At 40.7% G+C, this 16,882-nt stretch overlaps 1 protein-coding gene across 1 annotated transcript in view; it reads right to left on the bottom strand.

The window, feature by feature from the left end:
- The window catches only part of prex2 (phosphatidylinositol-3,4,5-trisphosphate-dependent Rac exchange factor 2), a 401,147-nt gene that overhangs the window by 154,531 nt on the left and 229,734 nt on the right, over window positions 1-16,882 (bottom strand). The window contains exons 27-28 of the mRNA XM_063064762.1: window positions 13,272-13,366; window positions 10,461-10,543 (exon numbers count right to left, since the gene is read on the bottom strand). Of these exons, the coding sequence (XP_062920832.1) occupies window positions 10,461-10,543; window positions 13,272-13,366 (178 nt within the window). The remainder of the gene's footprint in view (window positions 1-10,460; window positions 10,544-13,271; window positions 13,367-16,882) is intronic.

The raw sequence follows: 16,882 nt of genomic DNA, 5'->3' as shown, positions 1-16,882 counted from the left end.
AATTCAGGGGTCCCCAACCTTTTTTGCTCCGCGGACTGGTTTAATATTGACAATATTCCGGTGGACCAGCCGACGGGGGATGGGGGGTGTGTTCATGTAGGGTTGCCAACTTTCTCACTCCCAAATAAGGGACAAAAGTAGCAGTCAAATACGGGACACTTGTGTTTACCCCGAGAAAGACTACCATGACCATGAAGCCTTGTGCGGGCACCTGTGTGCGCATGCGTGACGTGCACATACATGACATGCAGATGCGTGTACGTGCTGATTTTTTTCCTACAAATCAGTTTTGGCTTAATCTTCCCGATTCTCTTAAATGAAACTACACTGTATATACATTATTTCTACTTTATATAGGCTGTGTATTTATCATATCATTCCTGCTTTTACTATATGTTAGTGTTATTTAAGGTTTTATGTGTTATTTGGTATGATTTGGTAGGTTATTTCAAGTTCAACAGTGCGTGACGGGGAATGAGGAAAGGTGCAGCTGACTCATACCATTCATATCGCCAAATCATATCACTTCCTCGTGGCCCGGTAGCCTGGTGGTTGGGGACCACTGCACTAAGTGGATGACACACATTCCACATCATCACTTATCTTCAACAGTAACTCAGACAAGCTGAAACAAGCTGCTCTTACAGAACTGCCAAAATAAAATACATACAGCAAAACAGTAAGAATATGAACCAGGGCATTACATTTTCATGGGCCATCCCTTGCATACATGCTTGGATCTGCTCAAACCCAATCTCAGAAGGAGTATGCTGGACAAAGAGCTGAGACAAATTGAGAGCCCCTCAAATAAGAAGATTTGATGTTTCACTCCTGGCCAAACAGTCCTGGTGAGGGACTACAGAGGTGATCAAACTTGGGTACTTGGAAAGATTAAGCACAGAATTGGGCCACTCTTGTTACCAGTGGAGATTGCATTTGATATCATATGGAGACGCCACATCAATCAGTTGTGGACAGCAGAGTCAATTGTTAGAGAAGAAAGGTGGCCAGAGCTGTCAGAACCACTTTCTGCAGTCCCAGAGTCAACTCCTAGAACCATCATGGAGGAGGCCCCAGACCTGAGATTACTTCACAGCCGCAAGTCTCACCTACAAGCAGAGTGATCTCCTTGTCAGGAAAGATGTTATCCCACAAAAGTAAGAAAGCCGACACAGTGATTAAACCTTTCGGCCTGAATGGGACAATTTAAGATTTACTGTGCTGTGGATGTCTATATAATAATTGTATTCTATATTGAGTTGGGATTTATAGCTAAGCTAGGAGAAATGTTGTGCATTTAATGTAGTGACCTCCATTGGTCAGACTTGGCCATTAATGTTGCGTGCTAGCTGTCTAGAAATGCAAACCTTGGCAGTACAATATGGAGAGTAAGCTGCTGCCCACGTAGCAAGCTCCCCCTCTCCACACATCTGATGAACTCAAAGGAATGGCAGAAGCTGCTACACTTTGATACCAGCAGCGTTGCAGGAGTTGCCCGTCAACATTAAGCAACCCAGTCCTGTACCAGAAAACCAGGTATGATTTGTGGAGGGCTACTTCAAGGGTGAAGGAACAATTTTGAACTAGGTTGGAGGCAATATCAGATGCACGGCAACTCTGGCAGGGTCTGCGAGACATTACTTCCTACAAAGCAAAACCCAATAGTGTGAATGGCAGCGATGCCTCACTACCAGATGAACTCAATGGCTTTCATTCACACTTTAGAAGGGAGAACACATTTACAGATGTGAAGATCCCTGCTGCACCTGATGACCCTGGGATCTCTGTCTCAGAGGCCGATGTTAGACTATTTTAAAGAGAGTGAACCCTCACAAGGCAGAAGGTCCCGATGGAGTACCTGTAAAGGCTCTGAAAACCTGTGCCAGCCAACTAGCGGGCATATTCAAGGACATTTTCAACCTCTCATTGCTACGGGCAGAAGTTCCCACTTCCTTTAAAAAGGCAAAAATTATACCAGTGCCAAAGAAGAATAATGACTATCGCCCGGTAGCACTCACATCAACAGTGATTAAATGCTTTGAGAAGTTGGTCATGACTAGACTGAACTCCTGCCTCAGCAAGGACCTAGACCCATTGCAATTTGCCTATCGTCACAACAGGTCAACGGCTACACTGATATTTACAATTTAGGAATTTTTTTACGTGGTTTGCTGCCAAATTACCCTTCTGCTTATCCACCTAATATGACAGATGCTCTCTTTCAGCTTAAACCACTTCAAGAAGGGTTGATAGCTATAATTTATAAACAGCTATTGAATTTACGAATGATATCTAACAATAAAATTAAACGTGTTTGGGAATTGGAATTTCAAGAGTCATTTTCAGATAATCAATGGAGTAAAATTTTTCATTTGGTTAATAACTCATCTATTTGTGCCCGTCATTCCTTGATACAGTTCAAGGTAGTGCATTGGGCCGATATGTCAAAGGATAAACTAGCACGAATTTTCTCCAACATCAATCCTATTTGTGACAGATGTAATACTGACGTGGCCACTTTAACTCATATGTTTTGATCTTGCATAAAGCTAGACAATTTTTGGAGAGATGTTTTTAAAACATTATCAAAAGTCTTGGATCTGGACCTACAACCTAATTTACTTACGGCAATATTTGGGATTACCCATCAGAACCAGGAAATATTCCTGTTTCCGTTCAACATATGCTAGCCTTTTCAACTTCATTGGCTAGGAGAGCCATTTTACTGAAGTGGAAGGATTCTAATCCACCTACTGTCTTTTATTGGCTTCCCTCCATCATGTCCTGTTAAGTTTAGAGAAAATAAGAAGTCGGACATTTAATACATCCTTTAAATTTGAGCAAATCTGGCGACCTTTTATTCAATATTTTCATTTGATTTGATTTATTACTATTCCAATTTTTTTTGAAGTTTTAGATTTGATAGAAAGTCTTTCTTTCTTTTTTTTTTGGTCGTATCCTCAGAATGGACTGCCCAGTCCCTTTTTTCTCTTTTTTTTGTATAGTGTAGTGGGTTTTTTTTTCTTTACTTAAAAATGTAAAGTTTTTTTCTCTCCATGAATTGGTAAGAGGAGAATTAGCTGTCTTCTTTTTTATTATATCCTGCATACTAGCTTAACACTACGTATGATTTTGCTAATGCCTATTTCACTTCCTGTTTGTATTGTTATTGATATATATATATATATATGAGATAATTCTCCTCTTGTTTGTATTTATGCTCCTTTTAAATCAATAAAAAAGATTGATAAAGAAAGAAGAGAACAATAGGTCAATGGCAGTCGCAATCTCTATGGCTCTTCCCACAGCTTTAGACCACCTAGACAACACAAACACCTACATCAGGATGCAGTTCATCGATTATAGCTCAGCATTTAATACCATCATTCCCACAATCCTAATTGAGAAGTTGCAGAACCTGGGCCTCTGTACCATCCTCTGTAATTGGATCCTCGACTTCCTAACCGGAAGACCACAGTTTGTGCGGATTGGCAATATCATATCCTCTTCGCTGACGATCAACACTGGCGCACCTTAGGAGTGTGTGTTTAGCCCACTGCACTACTCTCTGTATACACATGACTGTGTGGCTAGGCATAGCCCAAACACCATCCGTAAATTTGCTGATGATACAACCATTGTTGGTAGAATCTCAGGTGGTGACGAGAGGGTGTACAAGAGTGAGATATGCCAACTAGTGGAGTGGTGCCGCAGCAACAACCTGGCACTCAACGTCAGTAAAATGAAAGAGCTGATTGTGGATTTCAGGAAGGGTAAGATGAAGGAACATGTACCAATCCTCATAGAGGGATCAGAAGTAGAGAGTGTGAGCAGCTCCAAATTCCTGGGTGTCAAGATCTCTGAGGATCTAACCTGATCCTAGTATATTGATGTAGTCATAAAGAAGGCAAGGCAGTGGCTATACTTTATTAGCAGTTTGAAGCGATTTGGCATGTCAACGAATACACTCAGAAACTTCTATAGTTTTACCATGGAGAGCATTCTGACAGGCTGCATCACTGTCTGGTATGGAGGGGCTACTGCACAGGACCAAAAGAAGCTGCAGAAGGTTGTAAATCTAGTCGGCTCCATCTTGGGCACTAGCCTACAAAGTACCCAGGACATCTTTAGGGAGCAGTGTCTCAGAAAGGCAGTGTCCATTATTAAAGACCTCCAGCACCCAGGACATGTCTTTTTCTCACTGTTACCATCAGGTAGGAGATACAGAAGCCTGAAGGCACACACTCAGCGATTCAGGAACAGCTTCTTCCCCTCTGCCATCTGATTCCTAAATGGACTTTGAAGCTTTGGACACTACTTCACTTTTTTTAATATACAGTATTTCTGTTTTTGCACATTTTTTAAATAATCTATTCAATATACTTGATTTACTTGTTTATTTATTATGTTTTATTTTATTTATTATTATTATTTTCTCTCTCTCTGCTAGATTATGTATTGCATTGAACTGCTGCTGCTAAGTTAACAAATTTCACATCACATGCCAGTGATTCTGATTCTGAATGTAAGACTACCTTAGGGACTCCAGCTCCAGACTTTTCCCTTGGGGTTTACTCCCGAAGCTTTCCCCATGAATTGGTATAGCTGCAAAGCAGCGGAGGTTTGAAATCAGAGTTTTCCTTCTCCTAGATGAGCTGCCAACCACGGCTGAAGAGCCCAGACTGGTTTTAAGGTGCCAGTAACCAGCCTTTTCTCCTTCTCCTGTCAGTAAAAACAGTTCTGCCGGCCTTAGTAACTAAGCTACATGTGAAGGCCAGGAGCATTTAATATTTCAGTAATATTGTAAATATATAGTTTGATTACGCATTCTGTTGTTTACATAATTCATTACGGGTTATATGTAAAAGTACGTAAATGGAATACATCAGCACGCCACCACATGATACATGCGCATCTCACTAAAGTAAAAATGTAACTAAGACATACTGTTCCTGGCACCATACATTTATTTTAGTTAGTTTTATGTTTTCAAGTTACAGAACACAACAGTAGGAACCTGTTTAATTTTCCATTGAAAAGCACGTAAATTAGTTCATTAATGTCACACGTAATTATCATTAAGTACATCAAGTAGCACATAAGAAGGTTGTAAACTTGGAGAAGCCCAGAAGATCACAATCACAATCAGTAAGCATTTCAGGAATGCCATGCAACAGTGCAAGGCATATCCAGGAGTGGAATATGAAAGTGGCTATGTTCCAGTGATATGCAAGCTGAAGGTTAAACTTAGATGGTTAAAAATGTCTCAGGGTAGACCATAAGACAAGACCTTAAGACCATAAGACAAAGGAGCAGAAGTCGGCCATTCGGCCCATCAAGTCTGCTCTGCCATTTTATCATGAGCTGATCCATTCTCCTATTTAGTCCCACTCCCCCGCCTTCTCACCATAACCTTTGATGCCCTGGCTACTCAGATACCTATCAATCTCTGCCTTAAATACACCCAATGACTTGACCTCCACTGCTGCCCATGGCAACAAATTCCATAGATTCACCACCCTCTGGCTAAAAAAATTTCTTCGCATTTCTGTTCTGAATGGGCGCCCTTCAATCCTTAAGTCATGCCCTCTCATACTAGACTCCCCCATCATGGGAAACAACTTTGCCACATCCACTCTGTCCATGCCTTTCAACATTCGAAATGTTTCTATAAGGTCTCCCCTCATTCTTTGAAACTCCAAGGAATACAGTCCAAGAGCAGACAAACATTCCTCATATGTTAACCCTCTGATTCCCGGAATCATTCTAGTGAATCTTCTCTGTACCCTCTCCAATGTCAGCACATCCTTTCTTAAATAAGGAGACCAAAACTGCCCACAGTACTCCAAGTGAGGTCTCACCAGCACCTTATAGAGCCTCAACATCACATCCCTGCTCCTATACTCTATTCATCTAGAAATGAATGCCAACATTGCATTCGCCTTTTTCACTACTGACTCAACCTGGAGGTTAACCTTAAGGGTATCCTGTACAAGGACTCCCAAGTCCCGTTGCATCTCAGAACTTTGAATTCTTTCCCCATTTAAATAATAGTCTGCCTGTTTATTACTTCTGCCAAAGTGCATAACCATACACTTTCCAACATTGTACTTCATTTGCCACTTCTCTGCCCATTCTTCCAATCTATCCAAGTCTCTCTGCAGACTCTCCATTTCCTCAGCACTACCGGCCCCTCCACCTATCTTCGTATCGTCAGCAAACTTAGCCACAAAGCCATCTATTCCATAATCCAAATCGTTGATGTACAATGTAAAAAGAAGCGGCCCCAACACGGACCCCTGTGGAGCACCACTGGTAACCGGCAGCCAACAAGAATAGGATCCCTTTATTCCCACTCTCTGTTTCCTGCCAATCAGCCAACGCTCTATCCATGTATGTAACTTTCCCGTAATTCCATGGGCTCTTATCTTGTTAGGTAGCCTCATGTGTGGCACCTTGTCAAAGGCCTTCTGAAAATCCAAATATACAACATCCACTGCATCTCCCTTCTAATACCTCCTAATTAGACCTGGCTTGTCTGAAAGATGCAGACATGAAGATGAAATATACTGTAGCAGTGAGGAACAGATTTGAAGCTCTGATGGTGGAGAAACCAAGCTGGTTGAAATTTAAAAAGGCAGTGGTGGATGTGTCCAATGAAGTGATACCACAAAAGAGAAACGTAAAGAAGAAAAAAAAATGGATGACAGGTGAATTTCTGGATCTAATGAAAGAAAGACAGAAAATCACACCAAAGAGCAGCTACTAATATAAAACTTTGAACAAAGAAATCGAATGAAAATGTCTGGGAGCAAAGGAACAATGGATGAAAGGAGAATGTGAAGAGGTAGCAAAACTGAAAAATTCTGGCGGCAAGTACATGTGGGTGAAGGCACTGACTGGTGCCAATTCTTGTACATCTAGTGGGCGGTTAAAGGCAAAAGATGGATTGATACTCATGGAAAAAGCAGATTTCCTTACTAGATGTTCTGAATACATTGCCAACTTGTTTAGAGATACGAGAGGAGAGAAGCCAATACTTAATACCAACATGGATGGCTCACTGATTATGAAATCAGAAGTTAAAGCAGCAGCGGGGAAAGTTAAAAAGAATTTGGCTGGATGGCATTGCTGTTGAAATGATTCAAGTGCTGGAAGACTTCAGGATTGAATTGTTGACAGATTTGCTGAATGAAATATATGCTAGCAGGGAAATACCCAAGGAAATGAGCAAGTCAGCATTCATTGCACAGCTGAAAAAGTCTCGAGCAATTGAATGTGAGTCACACCACACAATTAGTTTATGAGTCATGTTGTGAAAGTCCTGTTACAAATCATCGTGCAGAGAGCAAGAAAAAACACAAAACTGGAGATCACGTAAGAGCAGTGCAATTTCATTGAGGATAGTGGAACACAAAATGCAATCTTCAGTCTTAGAATGATTTGTGAGCATACCATAGAGGTCCAGAAAGACCTATACTGATGTTTCATCAATTATACCTAAGTTTTTGGTAAGGTGAGACTTAAAAAATTTATAAAAATCATTCAGCTCTTGGACATTGAGGGAAATATATCAGAATCATCAGAAATCTGTATTCAGAACAAAAAACAGGAATGAGAGTTGAAAATGAGACATGCAATTTTGTCCGGATTAAGAGGGGAGTCAGACACCATTGTATCCTTTCGTCCGACCTATTCTACCTGTATAGCGAGAAGAGAAATTTGCAGTATTCCAGACCTGATGATTAGTGGATACAATTTGAACAACCTATGATATGCAGACAACACAGTCCTGATAGCTACTTCTAAAGAGAAGCTCCAAGAAATACCAGATAAAGCCATCAAAGAAAAGTGCAAGGAGAGGATTGACAATCAACTGCAAGAAGACCAAATGTATGGTTGTCACAAAGAAGGAAAAAATACAGAAGTGAGAACAAAGATAGAAGTTCAATTACTTAGGAAGCAGATATTGAAATTAAAAGAAGGATTGGGATAGCTAAATGCACGTTCAAGTGTTTGAGCAGCATAATAAAAATAGCATAATTGCTCTGGGTACAAAACTCAGAGAGCTGAGGTGCTACATTCATTCCACACTAACATACGGAAGCGAATGTTGGACAACATCAAAGCAAAATCAGGGAAAACTTAAAGCTGCAGAAATGTGGTTTTTGAAAATAATGATGAAAATATCATGGAAGGACAGAGTAACAAACGAAGAAGTGTTGTGAAAAACTGGAATAAGAAGAGAGCTGATACGATCAATCATGAAATAGCAGCTGGAAGTTTTAGGACATATACTGAGGGAAAAGAAGCTTGAACATCTTGCAGCGATGGGAAAAATTGATGGAAGAAAAAGTTGTGTTCGACAGCACATGACATTCATGAGCTACATCAAGGGATGGACGGGTAAAAGTTTCTGAAGAGCTTATTAGAACTTCACAGATTGAAGACAGATGGAAGACCATGATCATCCATATCATACAACATGGCACATAATGATGATGATGAATGTCACACGTATCAAAGTACAACGAAGAACTTGTTTTGCATGCTATCCATACATTCGCTGTTTGTGATGAAATGACATGCTATTCATGTTGTTTCATCACATCATATAGCACTGAGGTAGTCCAAGGGAAAACAGTAACAGAAATGCAGAATAGAATGTTATAGAGAGAGTGCAGTGGAGGTAGACAATAAAATACAAAGTCTCTTGTACCTTATTGTCTTACTTCCACTGTGAGGCCAGTTATCCATTTTTGGAACTGGGGGACCATTCAATAATCTTATAACAGTGGGATAGAAGCTGTCTTTGAATCTTGTGTACGTGCTTTCAGGTCTTTTTACCTTCTACCCAATGAGGATGTTGAGAAAAGAGATTGTCTAGATGGGGGACGGGGGAAGGGAGGTCTTCGATAATGTTTGCTGCTTTACTGAGGCAGAGAAAAGTGTAAATGTATATATTCATCGTGGGGAGGCTGTTTTCTATGATGTGTTGAGCTGTGTTTACAACGCTCCAAAGCGTCTTGCAGTCTCATGCAGAGTATTTGCCATACCAATCCCTGATACATCAAAATAGGATGCTTTCTATGGTGCATCAATAACAATTAGTGAGGACCAATTGGTGAATAGACACAATTGGTGTTCAATACCCAGGATGATAGCAGGGAACCTTCTGTGACCAGTTAGGTGATATCTTTTCTTAAGTAGGGGCATTCAGAAATGTTCACATTATTCTAGGTCCAATCTCTCTCATGCCTTGTACATTTGCAGTAAGATTTACCACGTATTATACTCAAACCCATTGAAATGAGGACCTACATTCTTTAGCTTTTGCTATTAATTGTTGTATTTGTGTCCTAGTTTCTCCTACACAAAAGCCCCCAAATTAGGTTGTGCAGAAAATGTCTGTAATTCAGCATTCCCCAGTGAGAGGGACCTTAACATCAGCATAAAATAGTCTGATATTCTACAACACGTCAACTTTAGGAAAGAAAATGTGCTAGAATTTTTGAAAAACATTAGAAGACAGTCCCTGGGACTAGACGGGATATACCTTAGGTTACTATGAGAAACAGGGGAAGACATTGCTGCACCTTTGGCAATGATCTTTGTGCTCTCACTGGCCATAGGAGTAGTATCAGATGAATAGAGGGTGCCAACTGTTATTCCTTTGTTTAAAAAAATAAAGTAGGGATAACTTCGGGAATTATAGACCAGAGAGTCTTACTTCAAGTGGTGGCAAGTTATTGGAGAAGATTCTTAGAGAGAAGATTGAGAGAAGCATAGTCCAATTAAAGATAGTCAGGCAACACACATCAAAGTTGCTGGTGGGAGATGGAAGCATGATCTCCCATAGTCAGCATGGTCAAAGATAGTCAGCATGGCTTTGTGAGGGGAAGGTCATGTCTCATGAGTCTGATTGAATTCTCCAAGTATGTGACAAAGCACATTGATGAGGTAATGGAGTGGATATGTAGTATATGGCATTTAATAAGGCGGTTGATAAGGTCCCCAAGGTAGGCTCATTCAGAAAGTCGGTAGGCATGTGATCCAGGGGAACTTGATTGTGTGATTTCGGAAAGGTCTTGCCCACAGAAGCCAGGTGTTGGTTGTAGAGGGAGTGTTTTCTGCCTAGAGGGTGGTGACTAGTGGTGTTCTAACCCCCTTCACTCACCTGAATAAAAACATCAACATCACTAGCATATCTAGAACTGAGCATGGTCAATCACTAGTAGCTCTAGAAAGTACAATTGTAACTCCACTGTTTATGAGTGGCAGAGAGAACACTGGGAACTACTGGCCTGTTAGGCTGACATTAGTGGTTAGGGAAATACCACAATCAAGTGAGCACCTATGATACCCCATTGATAGGAACCAGGCATAGTCAACATTGATTTACGAAAGAGATTTTTTAAAAAGCTGTAACTAGCAAGTAGCTTGTATTGGCTGTGTCTCACCTGACTAAAGAGATGTTCTAAGCAGCCGTGTAACTTATCCTGCTTATCATGGGAAATGCGCACGCTGCAAGGTAGCTCATCTCCTGTCAGATACAAGGAAAAATCAAATACATTAATCCAACACTGTACATAGCTTATTGGTTTTTATGACCTGTATTATATTTTATTAACCTATTGGAACTACAGTCAGCATATATCTTGTCTACTTAATGGAGTACAATACACAATGTGCTGTTTCAGTAATCACCAAATGCCTTTCCTTCCTAATTAATAAGTATGTTGAGGTCAAATCTAAAGTGATGGGGAGAGGAGGATTGTGGAAGCTTAAAATTAAAGGTAATAGTAAATTTGTCACCAACATGCCCACTTCCAATTTTACTAAGAGATTAGCTGGGACACAATCCTCCAATCTGATCTTGGGAAGCCAATGCGTTGAGATGTGCAGGAATTCCCTGAAATGCGTTATCCACGCTGATTTTCTCAAGTCACTTTGTCCACATGATCTTCTTTCTTAATATCCTTTTAAAGATCTGCATCGGGTTTGATCTTAAACTTTTCTTTCTAAAACTTCAGTCACTTTGTCTTTCCCTATGACTTACTTTATAACCATATTAATTAATTTTGTCAAAATGCTTTCCAAGCTCTGGACCTGGCTAAGTTCTGGATTTACCGTATAAAATAGAAGGTAATTTTCCTGCTTTTATGGAGTGTTCAAGTGCAAAAATGGATGGATGTGTATCTCAGTCTGCCACATCAATAGCATGGGAAAGGGCACATTGCTACAGAATATCTAGGCTCATATTAATGCTTTTAACAATCGTATTAAGCCGAGTATAATAAATATAATTTTATTCAAACATACATCTTTTTCAGAATTTTCATTTTTACATTGATTTTGTATGTTACCTTTGAATCAATATTACAGTATACACAGGTATTACAAGTATCTACTTCTGGACACCCATATACGAATGAGCTCCTATAAATGTTACTAAATTCAAACAAGTCTTGGGAAATAAAACTGCTTACATGTAATCTCCCCACAGTAATCAAGCTTCACTATCACTTAATCAGAGAGTGGTTGGTGTGTGGAATACACTGCCTGAGTCAGTGGTGAAGGCAGATACACTAGTGAAATTTAAGAGACTACTAGACAGGTATATGGAGGAATTTAGGATGGGGGGTTATATGGGAGGTAGAGTTTGAGGGTCGGCACAATAATGTGGGCCGAAGGGCCTGTACTGTGCTGTACTGTTCTATGTTCTATGTTCTTAAGAACTTGAGCTGCAAGTTTCATTGCAGGGGGTCTCCTCAGAAAGTTGCTTTGGAAATTGGCAAACAATCACTTTTATTGTTACTTTTGCAACAGTATCCGATTAAACAATGATGTAATATTCACTGATGCTCCAAGTGCATGGAAGCCAGCCACTGAGAGTGGGACATCCGGGTTCTGTACCATTGTAATCAGGCAGGGGAAGACATTTTTTTAAAAACCTTCATGTTAATTCATCCTCATCAGCATCATTCATTACAATGCTCTTTACATATGTTTACCATACCAAGGGATTTTGTGTTTATCCCCCACTTATGACCAAAGTCAACTTTTGGGCATTGTGCTAAAACCGAACCCATTGGTAACATAGCAACAGCTCTATTTCCAAATCAAAATTCTCCAAAGATTGTCCACAACTCAACATGATTAAAGACATTCTAAGGATAAAACTACAAAATATAAAAAACATAGAAACATAGAAAACCTACAGCACAATACAGGCTCTTCAACTTACAATGCTGTTCCAAACACGTACTTACTTTAGAAATGACCTAGGGTTACCCAGAGATCTCTGTTGTTCTAAGCTCCATGTACCTATCCAGGAGTCTCTTAAAACACCCTATCGTATCCGCCTCCACCACTGTCACCGGCAGCCCATTCCACGCACTCACCACTCTGCATAAAAAAACTTACCCGACATCTCCTCTGTACCTACTTCCAAGAACTTTAAAACTGTTCCCTCTCGTGTTAGCCACTTCAGCCCTGGGAACAAGCCTCTGACTATCCACACAATCAATGCCTCTCATCAGTTTATACACCTCTGTCAGGTCATCCTCCACCATTCCAAGGAGAAAAGGCCAAGTTCACTCAACCTATTCTCATAAGGCATTCTCCCCAATCTAGGCAACATCCTTGTAAATCTCCTCTGCACCCTTTCTATAGTTTCCACATCCTTCCTATAGTGAGGTGACCAGAACTGAGCACAATACTCCAGTGGGGTCTGACCAGGGTCCTATAAAGCTGTAACATTACCTCTCTGCTCCTAAACTCAATCCCACAGTTGATGAAGGCCAATGCACTGTATGCTTTCTTAACCACAGAGTCAACCTGCGCAGCTGCTTTGAGTGTCCTGAGAACTCGGACCCCAAGATCCCTTTGATCCTCCACACTGCCAAGAGTCTTACTATTAATACTATATTCTGCCATCATATTTGACCTACCAAAATGAACCACCTCACATTTACTTGAGTTGAACTCCATCTGCCACTTTTGTAACCTCTGACAGCCCTCCACACTATCCACAACACCCCCTTTCTGGGTTGGGTTAAAGCCAGGTTAGAATGAAAAGCAAACAAAAAAAAATGGAAAAAAATGACAAGAAGGTATGCAAAACACGAATGGGCAGCACAGAAAATGCTTGAATGAGACAACATTTTTGTGCACAATTTTCTTGTGTAACCCTGTTGTGGTATAGCTCTCTTTTTCCTACCTAGCAGCAATGATTTTGCAATGAATGTATCTTACCAGATGCAGCTTACCTGAATCCATGTCATCACTGTGTACATAAGAATCACAATGGCTGCTGCAGATACTTGTAAAGGAAGCAATAGAATTCCTATTGCTGTTGCAGTCACTAGGGAAGGAAGAAAACTCATTAAAATTCATTTCTTACAAAATAAATGTATTTGATATTGAATATTGTTTTACTATGCGGTGCACCTTTACTAAATGCAGATAGATGGAGCTACAGTGTACTATGCAATATTGATAAATTATGCAGGCATCATAACATAACATAATTCATCTTCCTCAGCATTTTCACAGATTTTAAGAACATACCTAAGGGCATGATAATTCCTCAATCCAGATTATTAAAAGTGGTTATTAATCTTCTATCTTCAACAAGTTTGACCACCAAACATATCTTCACTTCCCCTTTTATGAATCGTTGGCTCCATCAACCTTTGCCCTTCTCATGGCACTTTCCCATGCAACTGCATGAGATTAACTCCTCAGCACTGTCATCCATCCAGACAATTCTTTCAGATGAAGTTGCAATTCATTTGTATTACAAACACAAGAAAACCTGCAGATGCTGGAAATCCAAACAACACACACAAAATGCTGGAGGAACTCAGCAGGCCAGTCAGCATCTGTGGAGAAGAGTAAACAGTCCCCATCCTTTCCAGTCCTAATGAAGGTTTCAGCCCAAAATATCAACTGTTTACTCTTTTCCATAGATGCTGCCTGGCCTGCTGAGTTCCTCCAGTATTGCAATTCATTCGTATTTCTTGTTTAGATGACCTTCAGCCTGTTACTTTAATTTACCATTTTGCTCTCATGGATTTATCTGTCTGTCACATTCCGCAATGTTCCAAGATGAACTCAAAGGGCAATGTCTCATCTTTAGTCTGGGCAGAATGCAGCCTGCAGAAATTAATATAACTTGTCAGATAACTCGCTTTCACTACTTGTACTAAATCCAGTGATGATCATCCCACCTCATCCTTCAATCTCTCCCTCTTTCCCCCACCTTTCCCTGCAACATAAAACTAACTTGGATGTGAAGAAATCTTTTGAAACTTTCTTTTGTAGTTAGTTTGATTACACACAATGCTAAGGCTAACAATAATGTTTGAAGAGACTGAAGTCTGCTCGGGTCAAAAATTAAAACCCACACCAACCATAGTGAATTGAGGACACAATACTTTTGATACCCAAGTCTGAACCTAACACATATGCCTTTGGGACAGGCAAGGGAGTCAGCTTCTGCACTGACCCTATACCCTGAGAAGAATGATCTGCACAGTGTGACTCATTCTCTTTTTTTCTCTCTCTCCTATAGTACCGAGTTTTAGCGCAGTTGTTAACAAAGACTTAGACTGGCTCAATCTGATCCAAGCTAGTGAACTTCTAATTTTAATTTTACTTGAACTTGATCAGAACTTGACACATAGTCGCACCTCGAAAGACTCAATGGAAGTAGCCAAGCTCTAGATAGAGATTTCACTATTGGGTACTCTTTATAAACAGATTCTCCATGTGCAAACTTATTTTAAATGCAACTAATAGCCTCAAGAAGACTAGTTTGGAGCTAATACAAAGGCAATGTAAACTAAGTCAATTGGTGTATTAACTGCAGTGCCCCAGGCTACATTTTAAATATTGCTGATAATTCAGTATATTGATCTGACGTGGATAAATGATTCTATGTTTCTATGTTTCTACTCTAACCCAGTTTTCCAATGACAACATTAATACCCAGATTTCAAACACCAATGTGTCAGTGACATTCAGATGTAAATAGTTAGTAGAACTGAATTACATTTCCTGTGGGCTTCCTTCGTCAGGAATTAAACTACTTAGTATATTAAATATTCTCTATTACAATGGTAGCCTAGCAGTTGGCAATGGCTTTATAGCACCAGTGACCAAGGTTCAGGTCCAGCGGCTGTCTATAAGGAGTTTGTATTTTCTCCCCATGGCCACATGATTTCCTCCCACATTCCAAAGATGTATGGATTAGTAGGTTTATTGGTCATGTGGGTGTAATTAGGCCGTGCGGGCTTGTTGAGGCAGAGGGGCCTTTTACTGAGTTATATCTCTGAATAAAATAAATAAAACTGCTGCCTGTCTAAACTTAGAAAGTAGATTGAGTAAGAGTACAAGAAACAATTATATGCAGCTAAAGAAGTACTAAAATATATGGTCTAAAACTGCATTATGCTTTGTTGGAGAATTGATAATTGGCTATCAAATCCAATTATAATTTGTTTTTGGATATTTTATAGAGTTTTGGGTATTAATGGGATCAAGGGATCTGGGATCCACAGGGAAGCTGTGAAGTGGTAAATGATCAGCCATAGTTTTAATGTATAGCATAGTTAAAGCAGAATTGGAGAGTTTCAGTGGCAGGACAACAGGAAGAACCATCAGATTTCATGATTAGGGTAACTCAGAAGTATTCTTCTATTTTAGAACAAAGGGGATGGGAATGGATAGGTACAAAGGAGTCCCAAAGTTATTGGACTGCTGTGTAAGAGTGATTATTTTAATTACTGGACACAGGTACTGAGCTATTTTCAAATGATTAAACTGACAGAGCTGGTATCAATATGTTACCGCCACCCCACTAGGAATAGAGCATAGGTGTTGTCCCTCTTGTCCTCACTTACCACGCCACCAGCCTCCGGGTCCAATATATAACTCTCCGTAACTTCTGCCATCTCCAACGGGATCCCACCACCAAGCACATCTTTCCCTCCCCCTACTTTCTGCTTTCCGCAGGGATCTCTCCCTACCCGACTCCCTTGTCCATTCGTTCCCCCCATCCCTTCCCACTAATCTCCGTCCTGGCACTTATCTTTGTAAGCGGAACAAGTGCTACACCTGCCCTTACACTTCCTCCCTCACCACCATTCAGGGTCCCAGACAGTCCTTACAGGTGAGGCGACACTTCACCTGTGAGTCGGCTGGGGTGATATACTGCGTCTGGTGCTCCCAGTGTGGCCTTCTATATATTGGTGAGACCTGATGCAGACTGGGAGACCGCTTCACTGAACACCTATGCTCTGTCCGCCAGAGGAAGCAGGATCTCCCAGTGGCCACCCATTTTAATTCCACGTCCCATTCCCATTCCGATCTGTCAATCCATGGCCTCCTCTACTGTCGAGATGAAGCCACACTCAGGTTGGATGAATAACACCTTATGTTCCGTCTGGGTAGCTTCCAACCTGATGGCATGAACATCGATTTCTCTAACTTCCGTGAATGGCCCTCTTCCCCTTCTTACCCCATCCCTAATTCATTACTTATTTATTTGTTTGTTTGTTTTCTCTCTCTCTCTCTCTTTCCCTCTCACAAATACTCCTTGCCTGTTCTCCATCTTCTTCTGGTGCTCCCCTCCCCCTTTCTTTCTTCTTAGGCCTTCCGTCCCATGATCCTCCCTCTTCTCCAGCCTTGCATCCCTTTTGCCAATCACCTGTCCAGCTCTTGGCTCCATCCCTCCCCCTCCTGTCTTCTCCTATCATTTTGGGTCTCCCCCTCCCCCTCCCACTTTCAAATCTCTTACTATCTCTTCTTTCAGTTAGTCCTGAAGAAGGGTCTCGACCCGAAACGTCGACTGTACTTCTTCCAATAGATGCTGCCT

Source organism: Mobula hypostoma, chromosome 1, assembly GCF_963921235.1.
Source record: "Mobula hypostoma chromosome 1, sMobHyp1.1, whole genome shotgun sequence".
Classification (NCBI taxonomy): domain Eukaryota; kingdom Metazoa; phylum Chordata; class Chondrichthyes; order Myliobatiformes; family Myliobatidae; genus Mobula; species Mobula hypostoma.
This window is presented reverse-complemented; position numbering and strand designations above follow the sequence as displayed.